This window comes from Zonotrichia leucophrys, chromosome 1A, assembly GCF_028769735.1.
Source record: "Zonotrichia leucophrys gambelii isolate GWCS_2022_RI chromosome 1A, RI_Zleu_2.0, whole genome shotgun sequence".
Taxonomy (NCBI): domain Eukaryota; kingdom Metazoa; phylum Chordata; class Aves; order Passeriformes; family Passerellidae; genus Zonotrichia; species Zonotrichia leucophrys.
In genome coordinates, this window is record NC_088170.1 from 14,358,098 (window position 1) to 14,384,852 (window position 26,755).

The 26,755-nt window shown below is 43.6% G+C and overlaps 3 protein-coding genes across 4 annotated transcripts in view; 1 reads left to right on the forward strand and 2 right to left on the reverse strand.

The window, feature by feature from the left end:
- LOC135441549 (dynein axonemal intermediate chain 7-like) lies at positions 1-18,704 on the reverse strand. The gene is made up of 18 exons (XM_064701109.1): positions 18,479-18,704; positions 18,025-18,039; positions 16,073-16,103; positions 15,065-15,156; positions 14,044-14,145; positions 11,652-11,789; positions 10,765-10,911; positions 9,638-9,746; positions 8,003-8,263; positions 6,490-6,503; positions 6,196-6,301; positions 5,017-5,055; positions 3,758-3,915; positions 2,368-2,512; positions 1,900-2,114; positions 1,138-1,305; positions 848-961; positions 1-276 (listed from the first exon to the last, which is right to left on the reverse strand). Exons 1-18 carry the CDS (start codon positions 18,479-18,481, stop codon positions 1-3), a joined length of 2,133 nt encoding a protein of 710 aa, XP_064557179.1. The 5' UTR covers positions 18,482-18,704.
- On the forward strand, positions 18,693-22,910 carry ETFRF1 (electron transfer flavoprotein regulatory factor 1). The gene is made up of 3 exons (XM_064701096.1): positions 18,693-18,755; positions 19,674-19,779; positions 19,886-22,910. The coding sequence occupies exons 2-3, from the start codon at positions 19,735-19,737 to the stop codon at positions 20,099-20,101; spliced, it is 261 nt and encodes an 86-aa protein (XP_064557166.1). The 5' UTR covers positions 18,693-18,755; positions 19,674-19,734; the 3' UTR covers positions 20,102-22,910.
- Positions 22,868-26,755, reverse strand: part of KRAS (KRAS proto-oncogene, GTPase) — a 24,402-nt gene continuing 20,514 nt past the window's right edge. For both annotated transcript variants that reach the window (XM_064701088.1, XM_064701082.1), the window contains one exon: positions 22,868-26,382. In XM_064701088.1, coding sequence (XP_064557158.1) covers positions 26,266-26,382 — 117 coding nt within the window. In that variant the 3' untranslated portion in view covers positions 22,868-26,265. The remainder of the gene's footprint in view (positions 26,383-26,755) is intronic.

Below are 26,755 nucleotides of genomic sequence, written 5' to 3' on the forward strand. Positions count from 1 at the left end.
CTAAGAGTATGCTAAGACTCTGGTAGCAAGAAGCAGCTGATACACAGAATCAATGAACATGCAGCCAGCTCTTTCCACTTTTTCCATGGCTTCATTGCTGGCAAACTCCTTGACCATATGGTAGAGTGTGGAGTGAAATTCAGACTCCTCTTGCACCTCTTCTGAAAAAGCTTCACTGGTTTCAGTGAGCTTGAGGTGTTGCACTTTCTCACCATCGAACATCAAAAGAGACCAGTGGCTGCCTTTGGCAGAACCTGCTGTCAGATGTTCACTCACCTGTTGCAGGAAGAAATGCACTGAGGTGAAGCCTGTGCCACTGTCAGAGCACAAATTCCAATATTTTTGTGTCCCATGCATTTAACCTGAGTGAGACAGCCACTGCAGCTCTCACAGTGGGTGTGCTGCCTTTCCCCAGCCACACCTGGGGGTGTTTGTCTGACTGGCAGAAGTTTTAACCATGTGTTTTAGTTACAGGTGGAGACAAACCAGCAGGGAGGTTGCTCACTGCCTCCCCTGCAGCAGGGAGCAAAAGAAACCCTACAGGCAGGAACCAAGTCCCAGCTGTTCTTTACAAAGCTGGCAGAGCAGACAGCTGATTCTCAAGGGGCCTCTGGAGAGCAGGAAGCTCTGTCACCCCAGCTCTGGCCAAAGCCTCCCTTGGTGACTCCTCAGTTCCATGTTCCTTAGCAAGCATCTTTGCTGCTGAGGTTTGTGTCCCTGAGAGCTCTCAGGGCAGGCTGTGACACTGAACTGGGGCAGGGGCTGAAGCCACCAGGGTGAGGTGATTGTTTCTAACTGGGGATGGGCTCAGTGCTGGCCTGCCCTGGAACTTTGGGACTCCACAAACCTTGAACACAACTTGCTCTGGCCCTGCTTCTCCATTCCACTTGCTGTGAGCAAAAGCAAAAGCAGCTGCCAGCAGAGCCATCTGTTCATAGGCCCTCACTTCTGCCAGGGGACCCTGCAGGGACAACACAAACCAGACAAACACAGCTCTGTCCTCTCCCTGTGCTCCAGCAGGGCCAGAGCCTGCTTCACTCAGCCCTGCCTCAGCTGGCAGCACAGCAGCTCCCAGGGCAGCAAAGGCTGACCTGAGTGAAAACCAGGGAAAAGCCACCAGGAGCCTCTGGCACTCACCTTCCTGGGCACAGGGACATACTTGGGAGAGTGCTCTGCTGGGAAAATGTTCACTCCAGCTCTTTTCAAAGCTGCTCTGAGGGCAACAGGACTCATCCATTTCCCTGTGATGTGGGAAAGCACCTCCTTCTCTTCCACCACTACTGAAGACAACATACACTGATTATCCTGTTGTACAAACCAGTGAAAGCAACTTACTGGTCATGGAAGCTCCTTTCTGGGTTAGGCTTTAAATATTGATATTTTTGCTATGCTGGGTATTGCCCACATCATCTGCTACTCTGGGCTGTGACCTTTCATTTACAGATCCTGAAGAAAGCCAGCCTTGTGCAGGAATCAGAAGTGACCCTGGTGTACTGATTTATACACCAATGAACAGATGGATAATCATGAGTACCTTGAACTTTGGGAAGAAACAAGGAGCATGAGGTTGCTAGAACTCCCTGTGTTTCTCTTGGTAGAGCAGGAGGACAGAGGAACTTTTCAGCTCTCTAACAGGGGGAACAGGCTTGAATGCAGCAAGGCAAAACCAGCAGCAAAGCACTGACTGAAACTTTCCAGAGCAAATGCACATTTCTGCTATGTGAAATGTGCTATTTCTCATAGTAAATAACTGAAATTAAATAACCAGTGCAGTGCTTGGAAAGGAAGAGAGTTTCAAATTGCTCTTGTAGAAGCATCCCAAATTCTTAATCAGGGACACTGTAATAATTATGGGGGGATTTATCTGCAAATGTTTGATTAAAAAATTATTGACAGTACCTTAATTTGTATCTGAATGGTTGCAAAGGCTGCAGTGACTGTGAAGAGTCCTTCATCCACACCAGTAGGGTGCAATTCCCAGGCCTGATAGGGCAGGTTCAGGTGAGCATCCTGGAGAAGGGCTACTGTAGAAAAGCCACCCATGCTGAAGGTGATCCTCTTTTCTTCTGCTTCATAGGTTATCTTGCTGATGCCATCAGTTCTCCACCATTGGCCTGGACAAAGAGGATGGAAAGATGTACATGGAAGGCTTCTGGCAGTAATGCTGAAGTAAACAAAACCAAAAAAGTAATTGATTTGGGGATTTTTTGTGGTTTTTGGGGTTTTTTTGGTTAAAATTGCCATCCCCGAACTATTTCTGGGCTCCAAACTGGCCCTTATCTTTACAGCTGAATTGAAACAGCAGTCCAACTCAGGTATAAATTCCACTACTCAAATTTGAAATAAATTTATGTCTTCAGTTCAGACCTGCAGGATCCCATCGGGCTAGCACAGGCACTTCAAAATAAATCACGTTATCAGGGAGCCTCAGGGTGATCTGTACTGCTTCCTGTGTGCCATCTTCAGCCTTTCCTGGGGAATATGGATACTCCTCCAGTCCAACATCCAGCAGCTTTGGCAAGAGAGGAAAAGGACAGATAAGGGGTTTATCAGAAAACTTCTTTGAGTTCATCTAACACTGCAAAGCTTTCTAACACCCATTTCAAGTGGTTTGCTAACCCTTGCAGGTGTCCAAGCCCAGCTTTGGAGGCAGTGGAAGAGCAGCCTTAGGAGGCCCCGGCCCCTCCTGAGCTGCTGCAGGCGCCCTCAGGGCAGGGCCAGCGGGCGCGGCCATTCCTGACAGAGCCCCAGGCACCGGGAGCAGGGCAGGCAAAGGCAGCTGCGATTCCACTGTCCCACAGGGCCAGAGGGAAGGGGAGGCCACAGGGGCTGGGAATGAACATCTGGGCCTCTTCCCCTGCCCTCTGGGTTTGGCCTTTTGGGAATTGTGCTTGTTAAAGGTTTCCAGCTCCACAGTTCCCTCTGTGGGGTAGGGCGGTGCTAGAGGAAACTATTGGAATATGAATCCCAATATTACCAATTAGATTGTGCCTGGGCCAGTCTGACCCTCGCTGCTGAGCCAAAGGCGGCATCTGTGGTGCATCACCCCAGAGACACCTTTAGCTTGCTGGTGGTTTCAGCTGGGCACTAAACAAGTCCAGGCTTGTTAGGGACTCCGTTTACCTCAGGAAGAAGGCTTCAGGCGAAGGTAAAGAGAAAAAAAGGAGGGATTCTGCCGGAGGGTTATATGCAGTGGTTTATTCCATGGTTACAGATGTCTGAATCTTGGAAAGACCTCCAACAGAATGCTGACCGCATGGCCGGACTCACCTTTTAAGCTCAGGGGCAGGGGGAGGGGAGGGGACACGTGAGCCACCAACCAGGTGGGGGGGGCAGGGTCTCAAGGGACGAGGGACACCTAGACAGGCCAATGACCTCTGGGCCTGAGGGGCATCCTTTGAACTCGACCAACCACACGATGCCTTGTTGGAATGTTAAGCCTGATTGACAGGACTCACTCAGCAAGGGGCGAGGGGGGGGGGAGGGGAAGAGGGTATTGGTACACCTGGGGAAGGGACCTGAAAGTGAGAAACACACCGCAACAGAAACCAGAACCCAGTGCCCACAGTGCTCAGGCAGCCTGCAGGGCCTGGAGCTGAACCAGCAGTGGGGTTGGGTACCACTGTGCTCCCACCTTTCACGTGTGAAAAACTGATGATTTGCAAACCTTGCCTGGTCAGTTTGCTGTCAGGAACTCGTGTGCAGTGCATGTGACAGCAGCGACAAACCCCAGGGGCTGCTCCCTGCCCTCCCTCACCTCCACCATGATCCAGTCCCCGACGTCCTGGGCCTGGGGCGGCAGCCGCAGGACAGAGATGTGGAACACGCCCCCCACGGGCACCAGCTGCTCCAAATCCACGACTCGCGGCGCCTCTTCTCCGCCTCCCGGCTCCTCCTGCAGCGGGGCCTCCTCCTCTGGAAGTGCAGCAGACAGCGGGAGCTCAGCGGGGCTCAGGCCCGCCGGCATCGCCCTGTGCCGGGAGCGCTTCCCTGGGCAGCGTTCCGGCCCCATCTGCTGGCGCTCCTCGGCATCCCTGGAACCGGGACAGCAGCAGCGGGGCGAGGAAAAGCACTCGGGACTGGGGCTGAGCTTTGGGATTTGCAGTTCCAAGTGCTTTCTGTGGGAATAAGGTTTTACTGACAGAATGAGTCCATCGTTACCCACAGAAGAATTTCACAAGCACAGTAATACAGTAGATTCTAGGCAGGTTTAGTAAGATTGTATTGATATGAAAAGAAATGAAGCAAATAAAGAGATATATAAAAATACAAGAAGTCATGTGCTGAAGGTGAAAGACATGGTAATTAGGAAGAGCAAGAGGATTTAACATGAAACACAATTTTCAGATAACAAAAATAATTCCTTTTTTTTTCCAAAGCATAATTACATATACAGAACAAATGTATGAACTTACGGTTTAATTAGTTGGAAAATGTTAGTAAAAGGCAGAAACACTGTGGAAAAAATGGCCATAAATATTTTCTTTAAAAAAGCAAACCAGCTCATATAAAACATCACTTGGAGGAGAGGAGTTATTTTTGACAGGAATCAAGAAAAAGGTGTTCAATACTGTAAAAACAGCTACTCTAATTGTTATGAAATTTGCTCTGAGAGAATAAGACCATATCAAAAAATGAGAATGCTCTCTATAAATTGTCTTCAAGCTTAAAAAAAAAAAGTGAAGATGGTGTTAATTTAATGTCAGATTTAGTTACATTCTGCAGAGGTTCTACTCTACTGTATCACACACCACCATAATGTGCTTTTAGAGTTATTCTGAACAACAAACTTACTAAGTAGCAAAAAACATTTTAGTGCATTTTACAGTGGTAGCTTACACTTTAGCTTGCTTTTTAAAATAATATTACAAAGATACATAAGTATCTTCTAAAGAAACTATTTATTGTCCCAAGGTAATTTATCTCCTTAACAGAGGCACAATAAGGGTAAATCCAGAGAAACTGTCACTTCTGTCTTCTCTGTTGTTGCATTTCTGGTGTTTAACCCTCATTTACCTGACTCCTTGTTTCCAACTTGAGGTAACTGAGCACCCTCTCACTGCTCTTCTCAAACGTGATTGAAAGAGTTTGCAAACCATGAGCATGCCAGAAAAAGCAGTTTTTTCCTTCTTTCTTTATTAAAACATATAAAAAAGCTGGAAAACACTCAGGTATAATTGTGCACATCTGTGCACATCCACGTCATCTAATACTGTGGTAGGGGTTTTCAAAGCCTGACAGAAATAAAATACAAATTTCTCCACATGAGGCCCAAGTCCTTTATATTCTTTTGAAAACCTTGCTTTTAGGGTCTAGTCTGACAACTGGTTCTCTGGACTGTGCTCAGTCCAAAGTGTTGTGGGGTGGGGTTTGTTTTTTTACCAGAAGAAAAAGGCTGTAAAGTGGAGCTAAATTATGTTAATGGCTGTTTGCAGTTGTTTTATTTAAGTCAGTACCACAAGAAAACACATTCTTATTAAACCAAAGGACAACACCACAACACTGAAGAAATTTGTAACTTTTGTGACAGACAGTTTTAGTTCCTAGAATTAGGCCCTCTCACTTTAAGCACCATTCAGGTAATACTCAGTACCATCCCACACTACACCAATGCCTACCATGATATGCATTGGAATCATTATTTTCTGAGGAAGTAAATCTCCCCAGAGCCTGGCAGATTCATAAAGATTGTGTGTCTCACCCATAAACATATGCATAATAATACACATATCTATCTAAACATGATAAACATGTACATAAGCTTAAATAATAAAGGAATAAAAATATGTATGGGGACAAACTCCATTTTCCTATCTGTCCTGTTATCTCCAGACATGATTTAACAATCATTAATAGAAATGTCAACAAACCCCAAGTGTTATCAAAACATCCCTATATTTATAAACTTTGCTCCATTCACATGGAGATATTTCAGAGTTTCCATGGATCATGGAATGGCCTGGGTTGGAAGGGACCTTTTCAGTCCAGTTCCAGCCCCCTGGGCACCTTCACCTACCCCAGGTTGTTCCAAGCCCCATCCATCCTCTCTTGGACACTTCCAGGGATGGGGCAGCCCCAGCTTCTCTGGGCACCCTGTGCCAGGGCCTCCCCACACTCACAAGGAACAATTTTTAACGCATAAAATACTGAGCCTAAGTACTTTTGTAGTGCTACACATAAAAAGTAACCAAATACCTTGTGATGGCTCCTCCAAATTTTCTGAATTCTTCTCAGTTTCCTCCTGTGTCTCCTTTATATCATCTTTGTTATTGCTGGTCTCCTTCAGTGAGGCAGAACTCTTCTAGACAAAAAGCAAGAGACATTTTTCCATTAGTCAGAGACAAACACAATGAAGAAGAAGGTATCACCTCCTCCAAGGAGGCCCAAGGAGAAGGGACACACAAACATTTGTACCAATCTTGCTACAGGGTCAAGGTTTTAAGAGAAATAATTTCTATTTAGCTATCAAAATATTTTGATTAAAGGTACTCTCTGATTTGGAACTGGATTTAGAGATAGAGACAAAGTGATTACTTCATTTCCACAGCAAATTCCATCTTGAGCTCCCTGAGTACCAAACAAGCACCCAACACTTTTTCAGCAGAGCGTGCACTCAAAACTTGTGCTTTTTGCTGATTTTACAGTCAGCAGAGTGGCACACAGTAAAATGCATGTGGAGGCTGAATCCAAACCAACACTGAAACTGTGCCAGAGCCCCATCTGCAGCTCTGGCCTGTGCCTGAGCCATGGTATCTATTCCCTTTCACACTGTATTTCACTGTGTTTACACACAGCAATGTGGGGGAGCTCAAGGTACATCCCCTGGGTTTCCAGACAAATGTCCAGAGCAGACAGGGATTCATCCATGCCACAGCAAGCTCCTCTGGAGGCACAGCACCTTCTGTGCCTGCCACACATCTCCTCAAACAGGACAGGAGGAGAGAGGACAGAAGCTGAGAGAAGTGGAGCCTTCAGAGGGAAGAGGAAAATCCACAAAATGGATTGAGAGAAAGAGCACCAAGACCTGGGAAAGAAAAAGAGAGGGAATAAAATGAAGCAGCTTAAAGAAAATATGAGAAATGCAGGTGAAAAGTGCCAAAAGATAAGATTTGTCATATAAAAAAAGAAAAAAGGAACCAAGAGAAGCAGGGTTTCAAGCACTGATTCATTACAAAGGTGTTGGGGACTGAAAAGGAGAAAAGCCATGATCATGGACAGAGGTTCAATCCCTGTTTGATCCCTGTATGGATCCCAGAATTTATTCACTTAAGAGTTGGACTCAAGGATCCTTGTGTGTCCCCTTCCACTCATATTATCCCATGAAATTGCTCCAAACATAGTAAGAAGGACTAAAACTTGATGTTTTGTCAGCTATTTCTGCATCATTTTAGGTAGAGAACACAGGGCATTTATCTGAAAGTCACAGATAAATACACAGGGTAAAAACCCCAAATGCAGTACAGACAGCACAAAACCAAGCAACCTCCATCACACCTAGAGCCAACATATTCCATGGAAGAGAGCTGAGGAAGAGGACAGCCAGAAATCATATTTGAAAAGGCTCTAACAGCAAAGGGTGAACACACAGACATGGAACAGCCAGGCCCCTACACAACCAATACCTGCTGAACCCTGAATCTTAGTCTGCATGCTGCAAATTTCCCTAAAATTGGATTCCTGATGAGATTTTGTGGGACTGTCAGTTTTGCAGAAGCAGAATCCATTAATCTGTATATATGCCAGAGATTTACAGAAATATCTTGCAATGGCACTTCACGCTCAATCCTTCTCTTTAACCAAATGCCAACTGCACACCCAAACTTCCCATCTTTGCATTCCCTTGAGAAGATCTCAGACACTGATGACACAAGCTGCCTTTTCCTATGAAACATTTAAGGATTTGGCTGTCCTGCACAGGACACTGTGACTGAGCCTGAAGTTTACAAGAGCAGTGCAGGGTATCCTTTGAGGAGGTTTTTACCCACCTTTCTGCCCTTAGAACCCGTTTTCTCTGCAGCAGGCACGCTGGGTTCTTCCGTGCCTTCCTCCTCCTCCTCCTCTCCTGATCCTTGCCCAGTGTCCTGCGGCTGCTCAGCTGTCTCCAGGGTGGCGGGGCCCTCCTGCCTCGGCAGCCCCTGGCACTGCACCCACAGGGGGGACACGTGGTCGTAGCGGGTGTAGAGCACGCGAACGGCCACGCTGCTCAGAGCCAGGGACATGGGCAGCTCAAAGGCGTGCCCCGCCTCTGAACACGTGTCCTGTCCTGCACGCAGGACACAGCCTGGGCCGGTGTACATGGCACACTGCATGGGCTCACACATGTCACACCTGCTGGGACTCCTCACAATGTCACACCTCTGCATCGGGACTCCTCACAGTGTCACACCTCTGCTGGGACTCCTCACAATGTCACACCTCTGCTGGGACTCCTCACAGTGTCACACCTCTGCTGGGATTCCCTACAATGTCACATCCCTGCTGGGACTCCTCACAGTGTCACATCTCTGCTGGGACTCCTCACAGTGTCACATCTCTGCTGGGACTCCCTACAATGTCACACCTCTGCTGGACCCTCACATGTCCCATCTCTGCTGGGACTCCTGACAATGTCACATCTCTGCTGGGATTCCCTACAATGTCACATCTCTGCTGGGACTCCTCACAATGTCCCATCTCTGCTGGGATTTGCTGCAGTGCCACCCCACAGCATTTCCCTGTGAGACCCTGCAGCAAAGCCACAGCTGCACCAAGGGGATCAGAAGTTTCAAAACTAAGTCTTGACAGGATGACAATGAGGCAGGATCAGATGGCAGCTCTTCTAGAAACTACATTCCTGCTAAAACTGACTAATTTATTGGGAAAATTCCTGCACAGTTGTCTGTGTTACATCACTCTCTCTTTCAAAATAATTCAAACAATACTTACTTTTGAATAAGATAAGCTAGTCACAAGTTCTAAAATCTTCCAGTAAAGCAACACCTAGCTTTTAATTGTTGGTTGAATATTTTAAATGAATCTTCTGCTGCCCACAAGGCTTTAACACTTAACCCATACAGGTTCTTCCTGCAGGTCAGTCTGACACTGCTCAGCACCCACCTTTCTACTCATCTTAACAAAACTCACAACAACACATCCTTAGCCAAGCTTTTAATAACTTATTCCTTATGTTTATGAGTGGGAGTAGGAAGTCTGCTCAAAAATCTCATTTTGAAAATGTACCATTTATATGGCAGTCCAATAAAAACACAAACCTTAGATTCAGCAATGATAGTGCATCCCAGGCTCTAAAATATTTTCTCTAACTGAGCACAAAGTATCATTCACTGCTTTGCAAGCAACTGGAACAACTTAGAAAATATTAAATGCATCAGCAAGAAACACTGCTTCCAGAGGAATTTCAATTCTCTGCATGAGCTTTACTGTTTTTCTTCCAGATTTGTTGTCAGTGACAGGGTTCTGCTGCTGCATTTTAAGAAATAAATTTATATATCTCTAAACCCTTCCTTAGCAGCAGCCAGCACTGAGACTCTGCAGAATGGATGCTATTCAACAACAAAAAAAAAGATTATGAGAAATTGATTCTTAGTGTTTACTCAACAAAGCCAGGCCACATTCCAAATTAACAATTTCAGTGTGCTGTACCTTACTTTCATCTTCAGATTGGCCCAAAGACAGAAGGTAACATTTATATCCTTTAGGACTGTGTGCATATTCCCACTTTCAGAATCTTCATACATACTAGCTACCTGTGAAGAAAAAGCCAATGAAATCATTTGTTATTTATTTCACTTTGATTTACCTACATTTACTTGAATAAATAAATAAATAAATGTAAGAATAAAAAGACACCAGACCAAGCCCAGCTGTGTTGTATTTATATATTAAAGCACAACAGTTACAAACTCAAATCTGTTGCTTAAAATTTGAACTACATTGCTTTTTTTTCTCTGACTTCATAAATTTTGTGAGCCAAGTACTGCCAAATATGGGCTCTTCCATTATTTCCCTAATTCTCAGGATAAATTATAAAAAACAAACAAAAAGAGGATTTACTGACCAATAATGGACTCCTACCCCAGATGCACTGTACAGATTATTTTATCATTCAGGCAGCACCAAACTTGTGAAATACTAATTCTATTGGGAGCTTAATCCTAAATTCAGTAAACAAGAATTTAACATTTCTTAATTTGCAGCAGGTTTTGACTGTGCCCATACAACTGGTTCACTATTTCACTGACATTCCTTTGCTAAATATACTTTATATATATGATTATTATTCTTGAAATAGCAAGGTTACTACCTACACATGCAGCTCAGAAAACTGACTCTTCACCACAATTTCATTTTCTTGTTTGAGTACTCTTCACCTTTCCCAAGATCTTAGTTTCAAAAATATTTTAATTACGTGATCTTGTATAAAAAAATGTGTACAAGGCAACCTTATGAGTTGCTTTTCACATCTACAATTTTTTGGTACAGTCAACAAATTTCATACAGCAACTCTTCTTATCATCATCCCCAAGTCTCACAAAATTTCCCAGTAGTTTATTCTTGTCTGACTTAATGATGAGATTTTCCACTGTAAAGTTCAGATTTTCAGGAGTTTTGAGTGATGACAAAGTCTGCTGAGTGCTATAAACGTGATTTGGAAACTCACAGACTCATCTGTGTGCCAGTTCAGGACCAAACAGAACCAACCATCATTAAAGGTGGTAACTTATGTGCACAAATCACAGCTTTGAAGCAGAAAACCTCACTCACTTTGAGCAGGCTCTGGGTAGCATCATTGTATTTCTGGTGAAGGAGATCCTGCAGTTGCAGAATAACTTGCAGGTACTGCTCTTGTTTTTCGTCTGTGATGTCCTCTGGTGCTGTCTCCAGCAGAAGAAACTGCAACTTCTCAATCAACTAGAAAACATTTACATGGGGAAAGTATTTGTTTTGACACAATCTGTAACATATTGTGTGTTCTGCCATGAAAAATGAGGCAAACCTACTTCCTTTGCATCTAAACAGATTTTGGTCATAAAAATAACCTTTTTTTTTTTAATAGACAGATAAGAAATCTAGCTCAGAATCAAACCAACCCAATGAAACCTGTATTACACATGCAACTTTCTCCCCCAGTTTGCAGAAGACCCCATTTAACTTTCTGAAAAACAACATAAAGTCAGAATAAATGAAAATAAAATCCTGAATTTACAGAGCAGGCACAGATTGCTAAAAATTGCTTCCCATGCTATCAATGGCTGGTGACTTCTGTTGGTAAAAATAAATTCTGGGAACTTTTGCTCTTACATGACATTTTACTGCTTCAAGTGTTACAAAATGAGGCTGTTGCCCACCAAAGCATTCATATCTGACATGACCTTTATGCTCTGGTTTAAAATGGAAGGGAGTATGGGTGTTGGAATGCTAGACCTCAGTGTATGAAACACAGCAAAAATCCCTTAAATGCATATTGAAAGTCAATACACATCTTCTTCAGGGTTAACAATAGATCTCTAATTTAGGAAAAACAGAAAAATTGAAGAAAAACTTCTAGGTGTTGAAGGTCTTTCACTCATTTGGCCATGAAAAATGGGAAAATAGAGTTAGAGAGGGCTGTTAAGGATATGTTAAACTGAAATACACATTTAAACACTTACATGCAGCACCACTTCCCCCTTCTCCATCACAAGCTGAACATCCTGATCTTGCTCATCACGCCACAAGCTCATGAAAGTGTTGATTTCCTGAGGCACAGTGGGGTCAGGAGCCCCATCACAGCTCAGGTAGTGCTCCCACTGCAGGAGAGTGCACAGAAAAGTGGATACAGGTGTGCTGCACACTGCTATTACAAGAAAAAGGAGGATTCTGAACAACAAATATATTATAGTGACAAATCCACACCTGCATCTAAAAAGGATTCTAACACCACCTGGTTTATTATCCCTATGCCAGGAAAAAAAGGTTTATTTTGGTATTAATGTGTTAAGATGCTTCTGCCCACCTCATACTTGTTTATAGCTATTTATCAGTGGGTTCTGCTCTGCTCCACAAAAGCAATGAATTCAGTACCTGCCACAAGGGAGGGGCTGGAAGAATAAAATGACAGAGAACAGAAGTGAGGAAGATGCAGGTGGAAGAGACAGGTGGGTCTCAGATCAGATTCTGCCAAGAAAACTGAAAATTCCTACATTGGCAATAAAGTTGATTAAGAGCCTCTACTGCAACACATTTACTCCTCCTTTCTCTGCCTCTGAAGGAGATTTCCTCTCCCTTACCAGCAGCAATTATCCTGTTGCAGAAACCTCTGGTAGGAATGTGAAATCCTAGATTAGGGCTTTTTAAAAATAATTTTATTTTCAAATCAATTCTTGGTCATTCCTATAAGAGGTGGAAGGAAAAAATCAGTGGCAGACTAAACCCACTTAATGGCAAACATAAGCCTAACACTGGCTCATGGCATCAATTTATCACCCATAATGGAATTTTTTTCATCCCTAGAATAGGATATTAAGAAAACATTGCCCCCCTGTTTGCTGTGAAGATGAATAACCCCATGCTGCTGAAAATTGCATTGCAAAGGAAAATGTATCTTTTTAAGCAAAGCACTTATAGGATTGCATTCCCAACCACTTCCAGCAGCATTCCCACTGACTTCAAACAAAGCAACAATAGGGCAGTGCTGAGTGCACTGGACACTCCTGTATAGAAGACTGGTCAATTTTCAGTAGTAAGACATCTGATTTCTTTTTTTTACATCTTTGCACTTAAGAGAGCTTCACTTTTATCATCACATTCTTAGAAGTAACAGCACTTTTTTTTGAGAAAAAGGGTAAATTTCATGGTAAGTTGTAAATGCATGTCTTCATCTAAACTGAAATTAATCAGAAATAGATGTGGAAACTCAGTATTTGGTATTATATATTTATTTTATCCTAAATAATCTTAACAACAGACTAAAAGAAACTCTGGTATTTCCCATAATCTACCAGTGTTGTATCAGACTTATTTTAAAATCAATAGTTCTAGTTTGTCAAAAACATCCACAAACAACAGCTGGCAATGGTCACAAGCTGTAACAGGGAAATGCCAAGTGCATTCAGAGAAAAATGGTTATAGTGAGAGTGGTAAAGCTGGCAAAGATGCTCTGGTACCTCCAACTTTTAAAAACTTAACACCAAAACCCAACTGAGCATCTTGATTTAACTTCAGACTTTGCCCTGCTTGGTGCAGGAGGCTGAATTGCAGGAATTTCAGAAGTCCTCTCTAACATGATTTATCCAACATGATTGTGGAGTTGCTCTGCAGAAACTTGAACAGGATTAAGCAATAACAAGACAAAGACAAAATCCTTGTGTCCACAGGCCTGTAGGATATTAAACCTTTGGCTCTTTACCTGACCAAAGGTCATGATCAGACTGTTACTGAGTGATGTGGCTGCAGGATTCTCAAGAGTGAAATCTGCTGTATTTCCACACCTTACCACTTCAAATTGAACTTGACAGGTACATAATGCCATTGGCTGCTGATACAGCCACCATGGATGTCACCCTAAACTACAGAAATCAACTTTTAGCTGCATTTTCAGACATTTCCAGCCCTGACCTGGGTTTGTGCCACATCCTTCAAAAATCTGGCAAACCTCTCTCTCTGAATGATGACCTGTGATATCCAGGAGCCACTGAAACAAATGCTCTACAGATTTTTTTAAGCCCTGGCAGAACTTTTTTGGTGAAATGGTTAAAAGCAGAATAAATTAAAGAAATGAAAGAGGAAGAACAGGTACCAGAACATCTGAAATTACAGTTTCTTGTGACTGTTGGGCTGAGGTGTGGGGCAGTGATACTCTGATCACCAAACAGGCTCCTCTTTGCCCACATTTCCTTTCTGTGTGCTCCAAAGCACAGAAGATAAGAGAGTGAGCATGGCCTGTCACTGCTTTGAGATGGAATTCAAAATGCTGCCATAGCACACACACACATTCAGGAACTGGAAGCTCCTGAAGTCTCTTCCTTGCCAAACCTCTGGGCAGATTTTGGCAAGAAAACTTACCTTGGCTTGTTCTCTGTAATCCATTTTCCACTGCTTTGCAGAAAGAAACTTCTGTGCAAGTGAATTATATTGGGCTAGTTCAGACTCCTTCTCTACTTCATACTGTTAAAAAAATACACATACCAAACACAGCAGTTAAATATTTGGCTTATTTCTTACCATTATTTCACATAGAAGAAACAAATTGGGGATATTTGAATGAGTTACTATTTAAACAAATCCAAACACTGAAAACTTGGTTTTTTTAATGAAACATCCAATTGAGAAGACTGCAGTAGTTTGAAATATGTTATTGTCATCACAGTAGCTGCTGAGCCACATGATAAACATAATGTGACATATGATTGCAACCTCTCACTTCAACAGTTTCCATATCAGCCTCCTGGAGCCAGCTCTAATGGGAGCTGCTACAATATGTAAGGATAATTTGGAAAAAACATGCAAGATTGTTTTATTTTTTGCCTTTTAGTTTCTATTATTTTAAGGTTATCTTCTCCCTAGGAGGAAAAGAATATTCTGTGAAGTATAAGAGGAGCAGACAAGAGTGACTCTTTCAAAAAAATTTAGTTTGTTGTAAATCTCGGGGTTTTTTTTTCTTTTTAAACATAAAAATATTTATCTATTACCAATCAGTTTTTGTTCTGAATGCCAGACTGGTCAGAAAAATAAATATACATAGACTAATACACACACATATATATAAATACAAATCACTGTATCTGCCTGAACAGGGAACCAATTAGGAATTTGTAGCAAATATTCTCATGGGGAATATGAAAAATATATTCAGTTAAAAGCACAGTGGAAATGGGAAATAATAAAAAAGGCATTTAACAAACTTAAGAAACACATATGACATAAGGTAATGTATTTAAATTTATCAAAACTGGAAAATCTCCTCAATATTGTTCCCAACAATAAGTGCATAAGGAGATGAATTCCTATAAATCACTGGTGTTTTACAGGCCTTGTCTCAAGTTCAGAAAAAGGATTCAATTTTTTCATTGAGTAAAAGACCAACCTTTGCCTCAAGCCTTTCCACGAGCTCTCGATACAGTCTCTCCCTTTCAAGTCTTGCTTCTTCTTCTTGTTGAGCTCGTAACAGGGCTTCAGCTGAGGATTGGAAAGAGATCAAGGGCATAACCATGCTTTCCTAAATACAATCTAAGAGATTATTTGGTTACCAGCTGTAATGAGAAAACCACTATAAAATGAGCAAATGTTTATCTTTCACTGCACAGAAATCTCCCATATGAAGATTGATCCAAATTTATTTGAATATTACAAAAACATACTGCCTCTGCCCCATCAGTGTGCAAGTGCTCTCTCCATCTACAGCTTCAATGGACACAGGTTCTCAATCCAAAGTCTTGAGTGAAACTCAGTGCTTTAATCCCAAATTCCTCTTCTTCTTTCCTACAATTTCAATTTTACAGCTCTTTGTTCATTGAAATCCACTTCATGATCTGCTACTCCACAGCCCTGGCTTCTCTTTGCTGCCATATGGACTAGAAAATTAGAGAGGATGTGAAAACTAGAACTGATTGAACCTCTAAGCCTTCAGCCTAAGATGGCACAGCCTGTGTGCCATCCAGATGTCCCCAAACAGTGACTTGATGTCATCACCTCCAAGTAAATCGTGTCAAGCGTGTGCTGCACTGAGGCAAGAGCAGCAGCAGCTCCCAAATCTGCCTGTGCCCACCTGAGCTTCCACTCCCACCACAAAAGCTCACCAGGAATTGGCAGTCACAGCATGCCCAAGCCCCCAGCAGGATGGATTAATGGCAAGTTAATTCTTCCCAACTTGCTAATTGCAGTAGGAATCACTAGAGAAGAGAGTATTGCTCTGATAGGGAAGGGAGGTGCAGCAGCAAGGAACAGGGAGTTTGGCCCACCCCAGGAAAGAGGGAAGAACGTTTCCATTTGTGAAACAGAGACAGCAATTCACATCTAGTTCAGGGCCTCCTGTCCATTTATTTAAAATTAACAGTTTGTCCATCACATTCCCTCGAAATGAAGTGCACAGTACCTCTCAGCCTCGCTGCCTTTCCTTTCTTTGACTTTCCATTTTTGCCAATGAATTTCGTGTTTGCAGTAAGGGAGAAAAAAACAAATGTCAGCATTATTGAAGACACTTTGGCAGTTTTATAACTCTATAACTTTGCCCTTCCAATGTGATCCCTCAATTAAGATTTTACCCTCTCTAGACAGCCAAGGCCCCAGAATAGTAATGCACATTCTGGACAAAATTTTTTTTCCTCTCATTTTTATGATAAGGTCCTAAAATTAATGCATTTTTTGATGCTAGACATTCCCAAACACAGCCACAACACGAGAGTATTAAAATCTTTTGGTGTAGAAACTGAATAGCAGGAAGATCTGCTAAGAAAGTAGATGCTACAACTTCAAACATTCTAGGAAATACTGGAAAATGTATTTTGGGACAAGCCTGGCATTTAGACAAAATAGCAAAGAGTTCTCTTTTCTGTTATGAAATCTCATTCCAGACAGTTCACTGTTCACCTCCAGCATATCCTAGAGTAACTATATTTTAAATTTGAGGTTCTCAGAAAGTATCTGACCACTGTTCCATCTTCACACACACTTATTTCACACTTTGATTTTGACTATCACACATTCAGATATAAATAACTACTTGTTCACATCACACTACTTGGCATGGCAATAAATACATTGGCATAAATATATATACAATGCAACTTTGAGTACAGAGATTGCCATGAAGCTGGGACAAATACAATGGTGACAGTTAAGCGTCACCAGAGTCTGAGTGCATCCTACTGCATTTGGTACCAAAGCATTCATTTTCAAAATTATCCCAAAATGGAGTCAGTACAACTCACACTGCTACCCATTAGGATTTCAGGGAAGAATTTATTTTCATTTTGAAAAATAAATAAATAAATAAATAAACTGAAAATGGAAAACCTGCTTGTTTCAATTACTTGAAATCAAGTTTTAGTCAATTTCTTTTCACATTCCTATGACTTAACAGAGCACTGAGAAGAGTGAGATGCACAGCTGGGGAGGGGTAGATAAATTCATTATCACTGAATTAAGGATAACCTACAGGACCAATTCATGCAACTCAGTTTCCCATGGACTTCTGCCTGTTGTACCTTCACCCCCCTTATTCTGTGTCTAGCCTATGGCTCAAATAACAGAATCCCAGAAGCATTCAGGTTGGAAAAGGCCTCCAAGATCATCAAGTCCAAGCTGTGCCCAATGCCCACCTTGTCCCCCAGCCCAGAGCATTGAGTGCCATGTCCAGGCCTTCCTTGGACACCTCCAGGCATGGCAACTCCAAACTTCCCTGGGCAGCCCCTTCCAATGCTTGACAAACCTTTCATGATGAAATTGCTGCTGATGTCCAACCTGACCTGCCCTGGCACAGCTTGGCTCACATCCTGCCCCCTGTTCCTTGGGAGCAGAGCCCGAATTCTCCTGGCTGTCCCCTCCTGTCAGGGAGTTGTGCAGAGCCAGAAGGTCCCTCCAGAGCCTCCTTTTCTCCAGGCTCACCCCCACAGCTGTACCTGCTGCTCCAGCCCCCTGCCCAGCTCCCTTCCCTTCTCCAGACACGCTCCAGCCCCTCCATGTCCATCTTGCAGTGAGGGGCCCAGAATTGGAAGTGTGGCCCCGCCAGAGCCCAGCACAGGGGACAGTCACTGCCCTGCTCCTGCTGCCACCTCATGGCGGGGACAGAGCCAGGACAGCGCCTCTCTGCCTGGACACCCGTTGCCAAGCCAAACAAGCAGTGGCTGCGCTGGCCATGCTCCCTCCAGCAGCGCTGCAGGAACATTTGGCTTCCCTGCTCTAGGCACAAAAGCTCGGTGTCCTGGAGACGCCTCTTCCCCCTTCAGATTCATTAACCCTGGCCAGCTGCCTCAGGAAAAAAACAAAAAAAAATCGGATAAAAAAATAAACACAACAGTGAACTACAGCGTGTTTCTGCCCACCTACCTTTTTTTTCGGAGCCTAAAAGATCAGAAGGGGGGAAAAAAAGGAAAGAGAACATCAGAAAACAGTGTATGGAAGGAATAATTTAAAAGATAGTATTATTCTGTTAAAATTGGATGGGATCATCTATTGAAAAACTATAATGACAAGAATTCCAATTCTGCAGAAAATTAGCCACTAATACATGACTCTTGGAATGAAGTTTTTTACCACGGAGCCATTCTAGCAACAAAGTGTGAGCCGCCTCCCGGCTGGCTCCACACGGAGCACCCACAGCAGCAACTCACGGCACAAGGGCTCACACCGGGGCTCATACAACAGATAACCCGCCCTTCGGCTGCTTCTTTCATCCTCAAAGCCTTTCTCCCACCTCCCGGGACTTGGGCAGCTCACAACAACACCCCGCTTTAGTCCACACCTCATCCTTCCCCGCACCCAGGCCCCTTCCCTGCCCCACCATGGCCTGCCGCGGGTGGCAGTGCCCGTGTCCCTCAGGACGCCGGTGCCCGTGGCCGTGGCCCTCAGGCTCCCGATGCCCGTGGTCGTGCCCGCCTCCCACAGGACGCCGGTGCCTATCCCTCAGGCTCCCGGTGCCCGTGGCCGGGCCCGCCTCCCTCAGGCTCCCGCCCCCGTCGGGCCCCGCCCGCAGCCCCGGCGGCGGCGCATGCGCAGCTGGGGCCGGGCGCTCCCGGCGCTGCCGTAAAGCGGCACGGCGGCGGTTCCGGGAGCAGCGGGTGAGGTCCCGGTCCGGCCTCGCCGGGATCCGCGGGGAACCGGGCGTGGCTCCGGGGGGAACGGGGCGGCGGGCAGAGCCAGGGCGAGGCGGCGGCCCCAGGAGGCCCCGCAGCGGGAGCTGGACTGCATTCCAGTCTCTTGTCATTTGGATTTGGCTGCCCCGTCCCTGGCAGCGTCCGAGGCCGGGCTGGGCGGGGCTCTGAGCAAGCCGGGACAGTGGAAGGTGTCTCTGCCCACGGCCGCGGGTGGGGACGAGATGATCTTTAAGGTTCTTTCCTGTGATTTTGAAAATCACAGAATACAGAAATGTCACTTATCCTTACGTTTTGCCGGTGCACACTGGACTCAATTTGTAACGCACTTGAAGAGTCCTTAAAAAAGCAAAATTTATGAATGTGACAGTTGCAGGAATATAAACGCATATGTATAAAATGGTTATATCTATATATACAATATAGGAATATGTAATACATAAATATATGTGGAGATAAAAATAAACTTATCAAAATATGTTATTATAAACATTGCTATATGAATATATAAAATACATAAATATGGATTATATATATATGTATATAAAAAAAATGTTAGATAAGATACAGTTTTTTAGTAGACCACAGAAGCGGCCAGGCTAGCAGGTGCAGAATTGTAAGGGTGTGAGAAAGCAGCCAATGAACAGCACAAAGTGTCCCAGTTGTTGAAAGTTATTAGAAGTTTCTTGTTTTCTGTTTGAGGGGGGAGAGGAGAAGACAATGAGAAGCTAAATAGAATAAAAAGTAGGAAAGAAAAAGAAAGAAGAGATGGAGTAGAACCAGAATCAGAGCAAGCGGGGCTTGGTGGGATACAGAAGTTTTAGGAGGGCTGAGGCAGTTCACTGACTCCCAGAGAAGGCTAATTTCAAACTGATTATCCTTCAGGTAACAAAACCCAAACAAACCAAAAAAATCACACAAGGACACAGTTCACTGAAATGTGAGAATGGCCAATTCTTTAAGAAGTGAAGTGATAAAACTGTACAAAAATGTAAGTGTCTCAAATGCCACCAGCAATTTCCTTAACCAAAAAACAAACCCCCTTTCACTGTGCACTCAGTTAATTAAAACCACATTATTATTCTTTTCTCTCCAAGCTGCTGTACCTTGGAAGGGAGTATCCCAAAGGAGCAGACTACTTCAGAAGCCGGTTGAAAGCAGCTTTTCTAAAAAACAAAGATGAGACAGATCCAGAAAAAATTAAGCAGCTGATTGCCCGGGGAGAGTTTGTTATAAAGGAGCTGGAGGCTTTGTACTTCCTGAGGAAATACCGAGCCATGAAGCAGCGCTACTACAGCGACGACAAGCCCTGACTGTGCCTGTAACCACACACACCCAGCAAAGGTAAAAATAAAAGAGCTCTAACTGCAAAGAAGTGACATGTAAATCCTTCCAACCCCTCTACAGCACAAATGAGGGAGCTGCTTCCCTGCCAGGGGTCACTTGAAGGGTTTGGGGTGTGCAGGTTATGGTTAATAGGTTTTCCTGTGCTGCTTTTGACCTCCTCAAACTAAAACTTAAGGTATGAAAGGATTTTGCAGGAAGGAGTGGTTGCACTGCCCTGTTTTGTTTCACTTCAATGCTTGTGTTGAACAGAAACTCTTCTTACCCCATAGCTGTGTGTTTGGGTGTCAGTTCAAGGTGCTATGCTTGTTACCTGAAAGATGAACCTGATTTAAAATCCTCCACATTGAACAATCTGATTCTGCTGGAAATGAGCACCCTCTCAGAAGTGAGACACCCAGCCCTGGAGAGGGAGTGCTGTGTTCAGTTCTGGTCTCCACAGCGCAGGAAAGACAAGGAGCTCCTGGAGAGGATCAAGCAGAGGCCATAAACGTGAGGGGTCTGGAGCATCTCTTATGAGGGACTGCAGGAGCTGGGCCTGTTTAGTCCAGGGAAGAGAAGATTCAGAGGGGATCTCATCAATGCATACAAATATCTCAAGGGTGGGTGCCAAGAGGACGGTGCCAGGCTCCCCTCAGTGGTGTCCAGCAACAGGACAAGGAGCAATGGCCGTAAACATAAAGCAAGGAGTTCCACCTCATGAGGAAGAATTTCTGTACACTGAGGGTGGCAGAGCCCTGAACAGTTGTCCAGGGAGGGCGTGGAGTCTCCTTCTCTGTGGACATCCCAAACTCACCTGGACTTGTTCCTGTGTCACCTGCTCCAGGTGACCCTGCCTGGGCAGGGGGCTCGGATTAAATGGTCTGCAGAGGTCCCTTCCAACCCTGACTATTCTGTGAAAGTAAGTTCTTACAGTTTGTAACCTCACCTGCTCAGCCTGCAGAGGCACCACCTTGCTGTGTCAGAGAGACAACTGTGGGGTCAGGAAAGGGGTGAGTTTGAACAGCAGTGCTTTAAGCACTTGGGCCCTGAAGACAACTCCTGCAACTCCTCCCACGCTCTGTTGTCAGTGCTGGTTCTCCACATACAGCAGCTGATTTCTGCTGTTGTGTAACTGCTGCAGCAGGAATAGAAAACTTGATCTTTGCCCCTGGAAGAGGAGTTTGGCCATGGCTGTTTGCTCCAGGGTGTCTCTGTAGGCCTTGGCTCAACTCACACTTGTGTCAGAGCTGACACTCTGTTGGGTTGGTTGGTGTTTCCACCAACTAAATGACACTGGAGGGAGAAATAATCTTTAAAAACAGGTAAGGAATCACTGCAGTAGAGCTGTTGGCAAGTTTTCATACTGGCACTAAGGAGTGTTTTAAGGTCACTCAAAGAATTGCCAGCAAAGGCATCAGCAAAACCAGGTTTAATATAAAAATGAAACCGTGGCAAAGTCCATTCAACAAAGTTCACTCCAGTATTTACTAGGTGGTTAAAGCACACAGAGAAAAAGCAAACTAAAATCTACAATCAATCAATTAAAACCAAAATCAACCAACACTTATTTCTGAGCATGCTGGAGATACAAAAAGGGTAAGGGTGGAAAAGGGTAAGGGTAAAATGATTAAAGGAGATGTTCCCATTGAGTCACTAAGTTCAGAGTGGATCCCCCCTTGCTGAACTGAGCCCCAGATCTGACCAGTAGTTTATGCCTGAAGGTTTAACAGCACTTAAACTTAACAGCACCTGGTCCATAGTTTAATTGAGAACAATTTAACTAAAGATTCATACAGAATTTCCTATAAGCACAACAGCAATTCACTCATAGGCCTGAGTTACTTAGAATCTCTGAGAATGCTACCCATGGTACATTTTCTATAGCATATCTACACTCACAAACAGTCCTGAAGGAGTATGTAGAAGGTATAAAATTCCCCTGGAATTCACTGAAGCACTTACCTTGGATACCTTTGCCTCTTGTCAGTGGCAGAAGGGTTGAGCCTCAAGGAAGGGGGATATCATTCCATGCTCTGCTGTCAGTGCTGGTTCTCCAAATACAGCAAACAGGAGTTCACTGGCTCTGAGGGAGACTTGGTCCCTGCCCACTGCAGTCCAGCAGAGCTCCAAGGGCCTCACTCAGGCCCACTCTTTATGGGGGTCACAAGTGAGGTGGGTTTAGTCAGCACAGTCCAGCTCAGTGACTTCCTTTGAAATTTCAAAAGCAAAAATGCTGTTCCACTGGGGGTGTTTTTCAGCCAGGCAAATAAGTTTCCAGGGCTGTTGGTTACAAAGCAGGAGCTCTTCAGACAGCACCAATTCCTGGGAACTGTTCCTGAAGTGGTCCAGGGGAGCTCAGCCCAGGAATGCTGAGTGAGCATTTCTGACATCTCAGCTGGCCTGAGGAGGAGGAGGAGGGAGGGGAGGGATGCAGCACCATCCTCACAGAATTCTAGGACAGCATTTACAAAGTGATGGCAGAGTACAGTACCTTGTGATGAAATGCACAGGCTCCAGTTTCTGCCACCACACTGATGTGAACAACTTCTTCCACATCAACTGAGCTCCTCTGCACTTCCACCTGCTCTGAGCAGCCACCCCTCAGAGACAGGGCCACCAAGGGGGCAAGGACAGCAGCTCTGGGACAGCAGAAGTGCAAGAAGGACCAGAGAACAACTGCCAAACACATGGAACTCGTGGGATGCTCTGTTACCCCAAATTCTTGCAGAGGAAAAGGAAACTGGGACAGACACTCACAATAACTATTTTTTATTACATTACAATAAATAGGAGCAGTACAGTTTGACAAAAAAATGACAAATTCCAGATCACCTCACAGCACATACTCCTAAAAACATTAAAAATTTTAAAACAAACAGTGGTCTTTTTTTTTTCCTTTTTTTAACTTAATGTCTGGCATGACCAACATTCCTAGGTCACACAACCAAATTATGGAAAAACTGGATCACACTGCATATGTTCCACATCAAATAAAGCACAATGTACAAAATGTGCATGTTTCAGTTTACACTATACAAAAATAGTTAAAATACATTCCAGGTAAACATATTACATTAAGAAGTCATTCTAGTAAGAAGTTGGCACTCAAGAGGAAAAAGCAGAAGTATTTTCAACATGAAAACACAAGACAGTGGAATAAAGAAATGTTAGGAAAGATTTACCATCTATGTAGCTTTATGTAAACTTGAGACACAATGATTTGTTTTACAGTTTGATGGTCTTTGAAGGTAATAATTGTATTGCTTTATAGTCTAGACAAGAGCAGAAGATTGTGTGTGTCAGTATTTACCCATTATCCTGTTACTGCAACAAAGCCCACACAGCAAAAGAGTAGCAAAAAATTTCAGGGCACTGAAACTGGTCAGAAGAATTCCTTTTGGAGCCAACCAAGGACCCAGGTATTTAGCAGAGTTACATAAAGCTACTGTAAGAAGGTGTTACTCCCTGACACAAGGCAGTTTGACATGGTGACATGGGCAGTGACTCCCAGGCTTGCTCAGGACACAGCACCCAGGGATGTTCTGTGGAAGCATCAAACAGGGCAGGACAGGGCAGTGAGGATGGAGCAGCCTGTGCAAGCTGCAATCCAACGTACTTCACCAAATCTCAACAAACAGGAAGACAAAACTGCACAACAATGGCAAGGATGGGGTTGGGGTTTTTTTCAAGTAAACAAGGGCTAATCTAACTGGATTTTGTACTAATTTAATTAGACTGGCAGCTACAGCTCACTTTTGCTGAAAAACCCCAGCACTGGTTCATATAGAGCTTTAGAGTAGAGCTATAGAAACCCACTTTTCATGAATAAGACATTACAGCTACAAATTCTCCTAACAGCTTTAAGTTAAATTAACATCAGAATTTTAGACCAGCCCTAATTTGACATGCAGTGTGACTCAGTTACCAAAATTAAAATAACCTGAAGATTACTTCCATTTGCTCAAGGCTTACAAACCACTTTTGCTACGTTCTTCATCTATTATCAAGAGTGTATAAAATGTGCAAGTAACTGTCTCCAACACATTTTAACCTTGGAAGCTCTGAAATATTTTGTGACATTAAGAATCTGTTCTTGCTCCTTATTGGTCCTTACAGTATAAAGTTAAGTTCTCCTGTAACTGTTTTTCAGAATATTTCATAACTTAGATTTCACATGGGAGCTGAGAGGAGCGGAGGGGTCTGGATTTAGGTGAAGGGTGGGAACAGGGGGCACAGGCAGGAAAAGGCCTGATTTCTCCCAGACACAATGGAATTAAAGAGTATGGAACAATCCAGACACTCTCTGTTCCCTGCCAGCTTTGCAGGTCCCCACCTACAACAGTCACTCTGAGATTTTTCTGTAGAAGCAAAATAATACTTTTCACAGAAATGGTCCAAGTTACACAGTCCAATTTTTACATACATGTGTAAAATTTCCATGGAATACCTCAGCTTATGGCAATGCTGCTATTCCCTGTTCCAAAATGTCCAGTGTCCTGAACTATCCTACCTCAATGTCTTGTGGTTCATTTTGTGGGCACACCAGAGTCACACCTTCCAGTGTCACACTGCAGCTGAGTCAGCTCCTGTGGAGAAGTGCACCTTCAGGGACCAAAGCTCTCCTGAAACAACTCCACATTTACAGGGAGACACCAGGAACTGCAAACACTGCAACTACTGGCTTGCACTTCAGTGGATAACTAGGCTACTGCACTACCAAAAAGTGAAAGCTCCTGCAAAAATCCTGCATTAATTCCAATTAAAAAAAAAAAAAAAAGTGGGGAGAGAGAAGAACAAAAATCACAAGAGAACTTAATCACAGAGAAAGACAACATTAAACTCTTGGTGTAGCTTCATGACAGTCTAGACACTGGAATGCCACTCACCAACCATTGAATCAATACTTCACAGACATCACACAAACAACACTGACTCTGGAAATCATGTTCTATGCTGACAGATTGTGCAAATTCCACACCATTTCCATGGTATAGTGGATTTCCCAATTATTTGCATGAAGCAGCTAAATTCATCTCTTTCATTCACTCATCTGATGTTACTGGAATTTAGAATTTCTCCCCTATTTTGCACAAAATGGGCATCTGGAAATATTTAATGCCACTCTTGGGGAAGGGGGGGGAAGAATGGTTTTACTCCACTACGTAATTTAGGACTGATTTTGATTTAATTATTATGCAAATTCTGGGCCCATGTATGAATTAACCTAAGAATTTGAATCAACTTCTCTGTTAAGGCATTCTAGTATTTCCTAGGGACACTCAAGGTGAAATCCTGACCCTACTGAACAAAGCTACTCAAAGCTGTGACACAGGGGGATTTCACCTTGTTCTTCAGACACAAAAAGTCAGTGAAGCTCTTAAAGCAATGCATTAACAATAGCAAATCAACCTAATTAGAACTTTTACTTTTTCCATTGCCAGGTGTGCACTGTTGTATTTTTAGATTTTTTTTCTTTTTTTTTTTTAATTTTTATAGAAAAAATAGAGTATTTAAGGAGTGACCGTGACAAATTGCAGTGAAATTTTTTTTGAAAGTTTTCTCTTTACATTCATTAAAGTTGATCTGAAATGCTACAAGACTAGATGCCTAGAAGCAAAATCTACAGGAAGACTATAAAGGCTTCTGGTCTCTCTCTATTGCAATCAGTCTAAAATAAAGGAAAGGCTGAAATGAAAGTTTCTTTTGCTAACTAGTCCTTTTTCCCAACCAAATTTATAAACCCAAAAATTCAGAGGGGATGTTAAAATGTGTAGAGCATCATTTGTTTGCTTTGCACACAGAACAGAAGTTCACAATCAGTAAGAAAAATAGGAAGTTAGCAACTGTGCATGCACCAAAGAGTCCTAAGACAGTTCTCAGGTTTTTTGTGGGTATTTTTTTTGTTTGTTTTGGGTTTTTGTTGTTTTTTTTTTTTCTATTTTCACAGGCATTGCTAGTTCAAGAACCAACAGTCAAAGAATACTGGCACTTTAAGAGGAATGAAGTTTCCACTGTCATTTAAAACAAGCATTCAGGTAAAGCTAACAGGATCATGAAGCAGAAAGTAAAGTAATGCTAAAACAAATGCTAATAATTTAGTGTAATGTACAAAATTACTTCAGTACTTTTTAAGAATAAGGATAAATTGTATTTACATAATTATACACTTTGTCTTTGTCTTCTTTTTCTTCTTTTTGCCATCTTTGCTCATCTTCTCTTTGTGTTTTCTGATTTCTCGAACTAATGTGTAGAAGGCATCATCAACACCCTGAAAAGACACACAAGATACAAATCAGGATGAGGTTCAGCCTCACTGCTGAGGTGCAGCCTGTGTCCCTCCCTGGCCATGAGAGGGGGGTTCCATCAGCACATTTTGCTGCCCACCTGCCATGAACCATGAATCCTGGCTGCAGGACTGATCCTGCTCCTCTCAGGGATTCTGAGCAGCACTGACACACCCACCTGAGGGACGTGCTCTGGTGCCAGCAGGAGCTGACACCTGCTGCCCCTCAACTGGGCTCAGGGCATCCTGCAGGTCACTCACAGGTGAAATTCCATTGTTGGTGTGGAAGGAAGGCAATGAAGTGTGTGCTGCCCTCACCTCCATCTCCAAGAGCACACCTTGCCCCACCTCAGGCTAG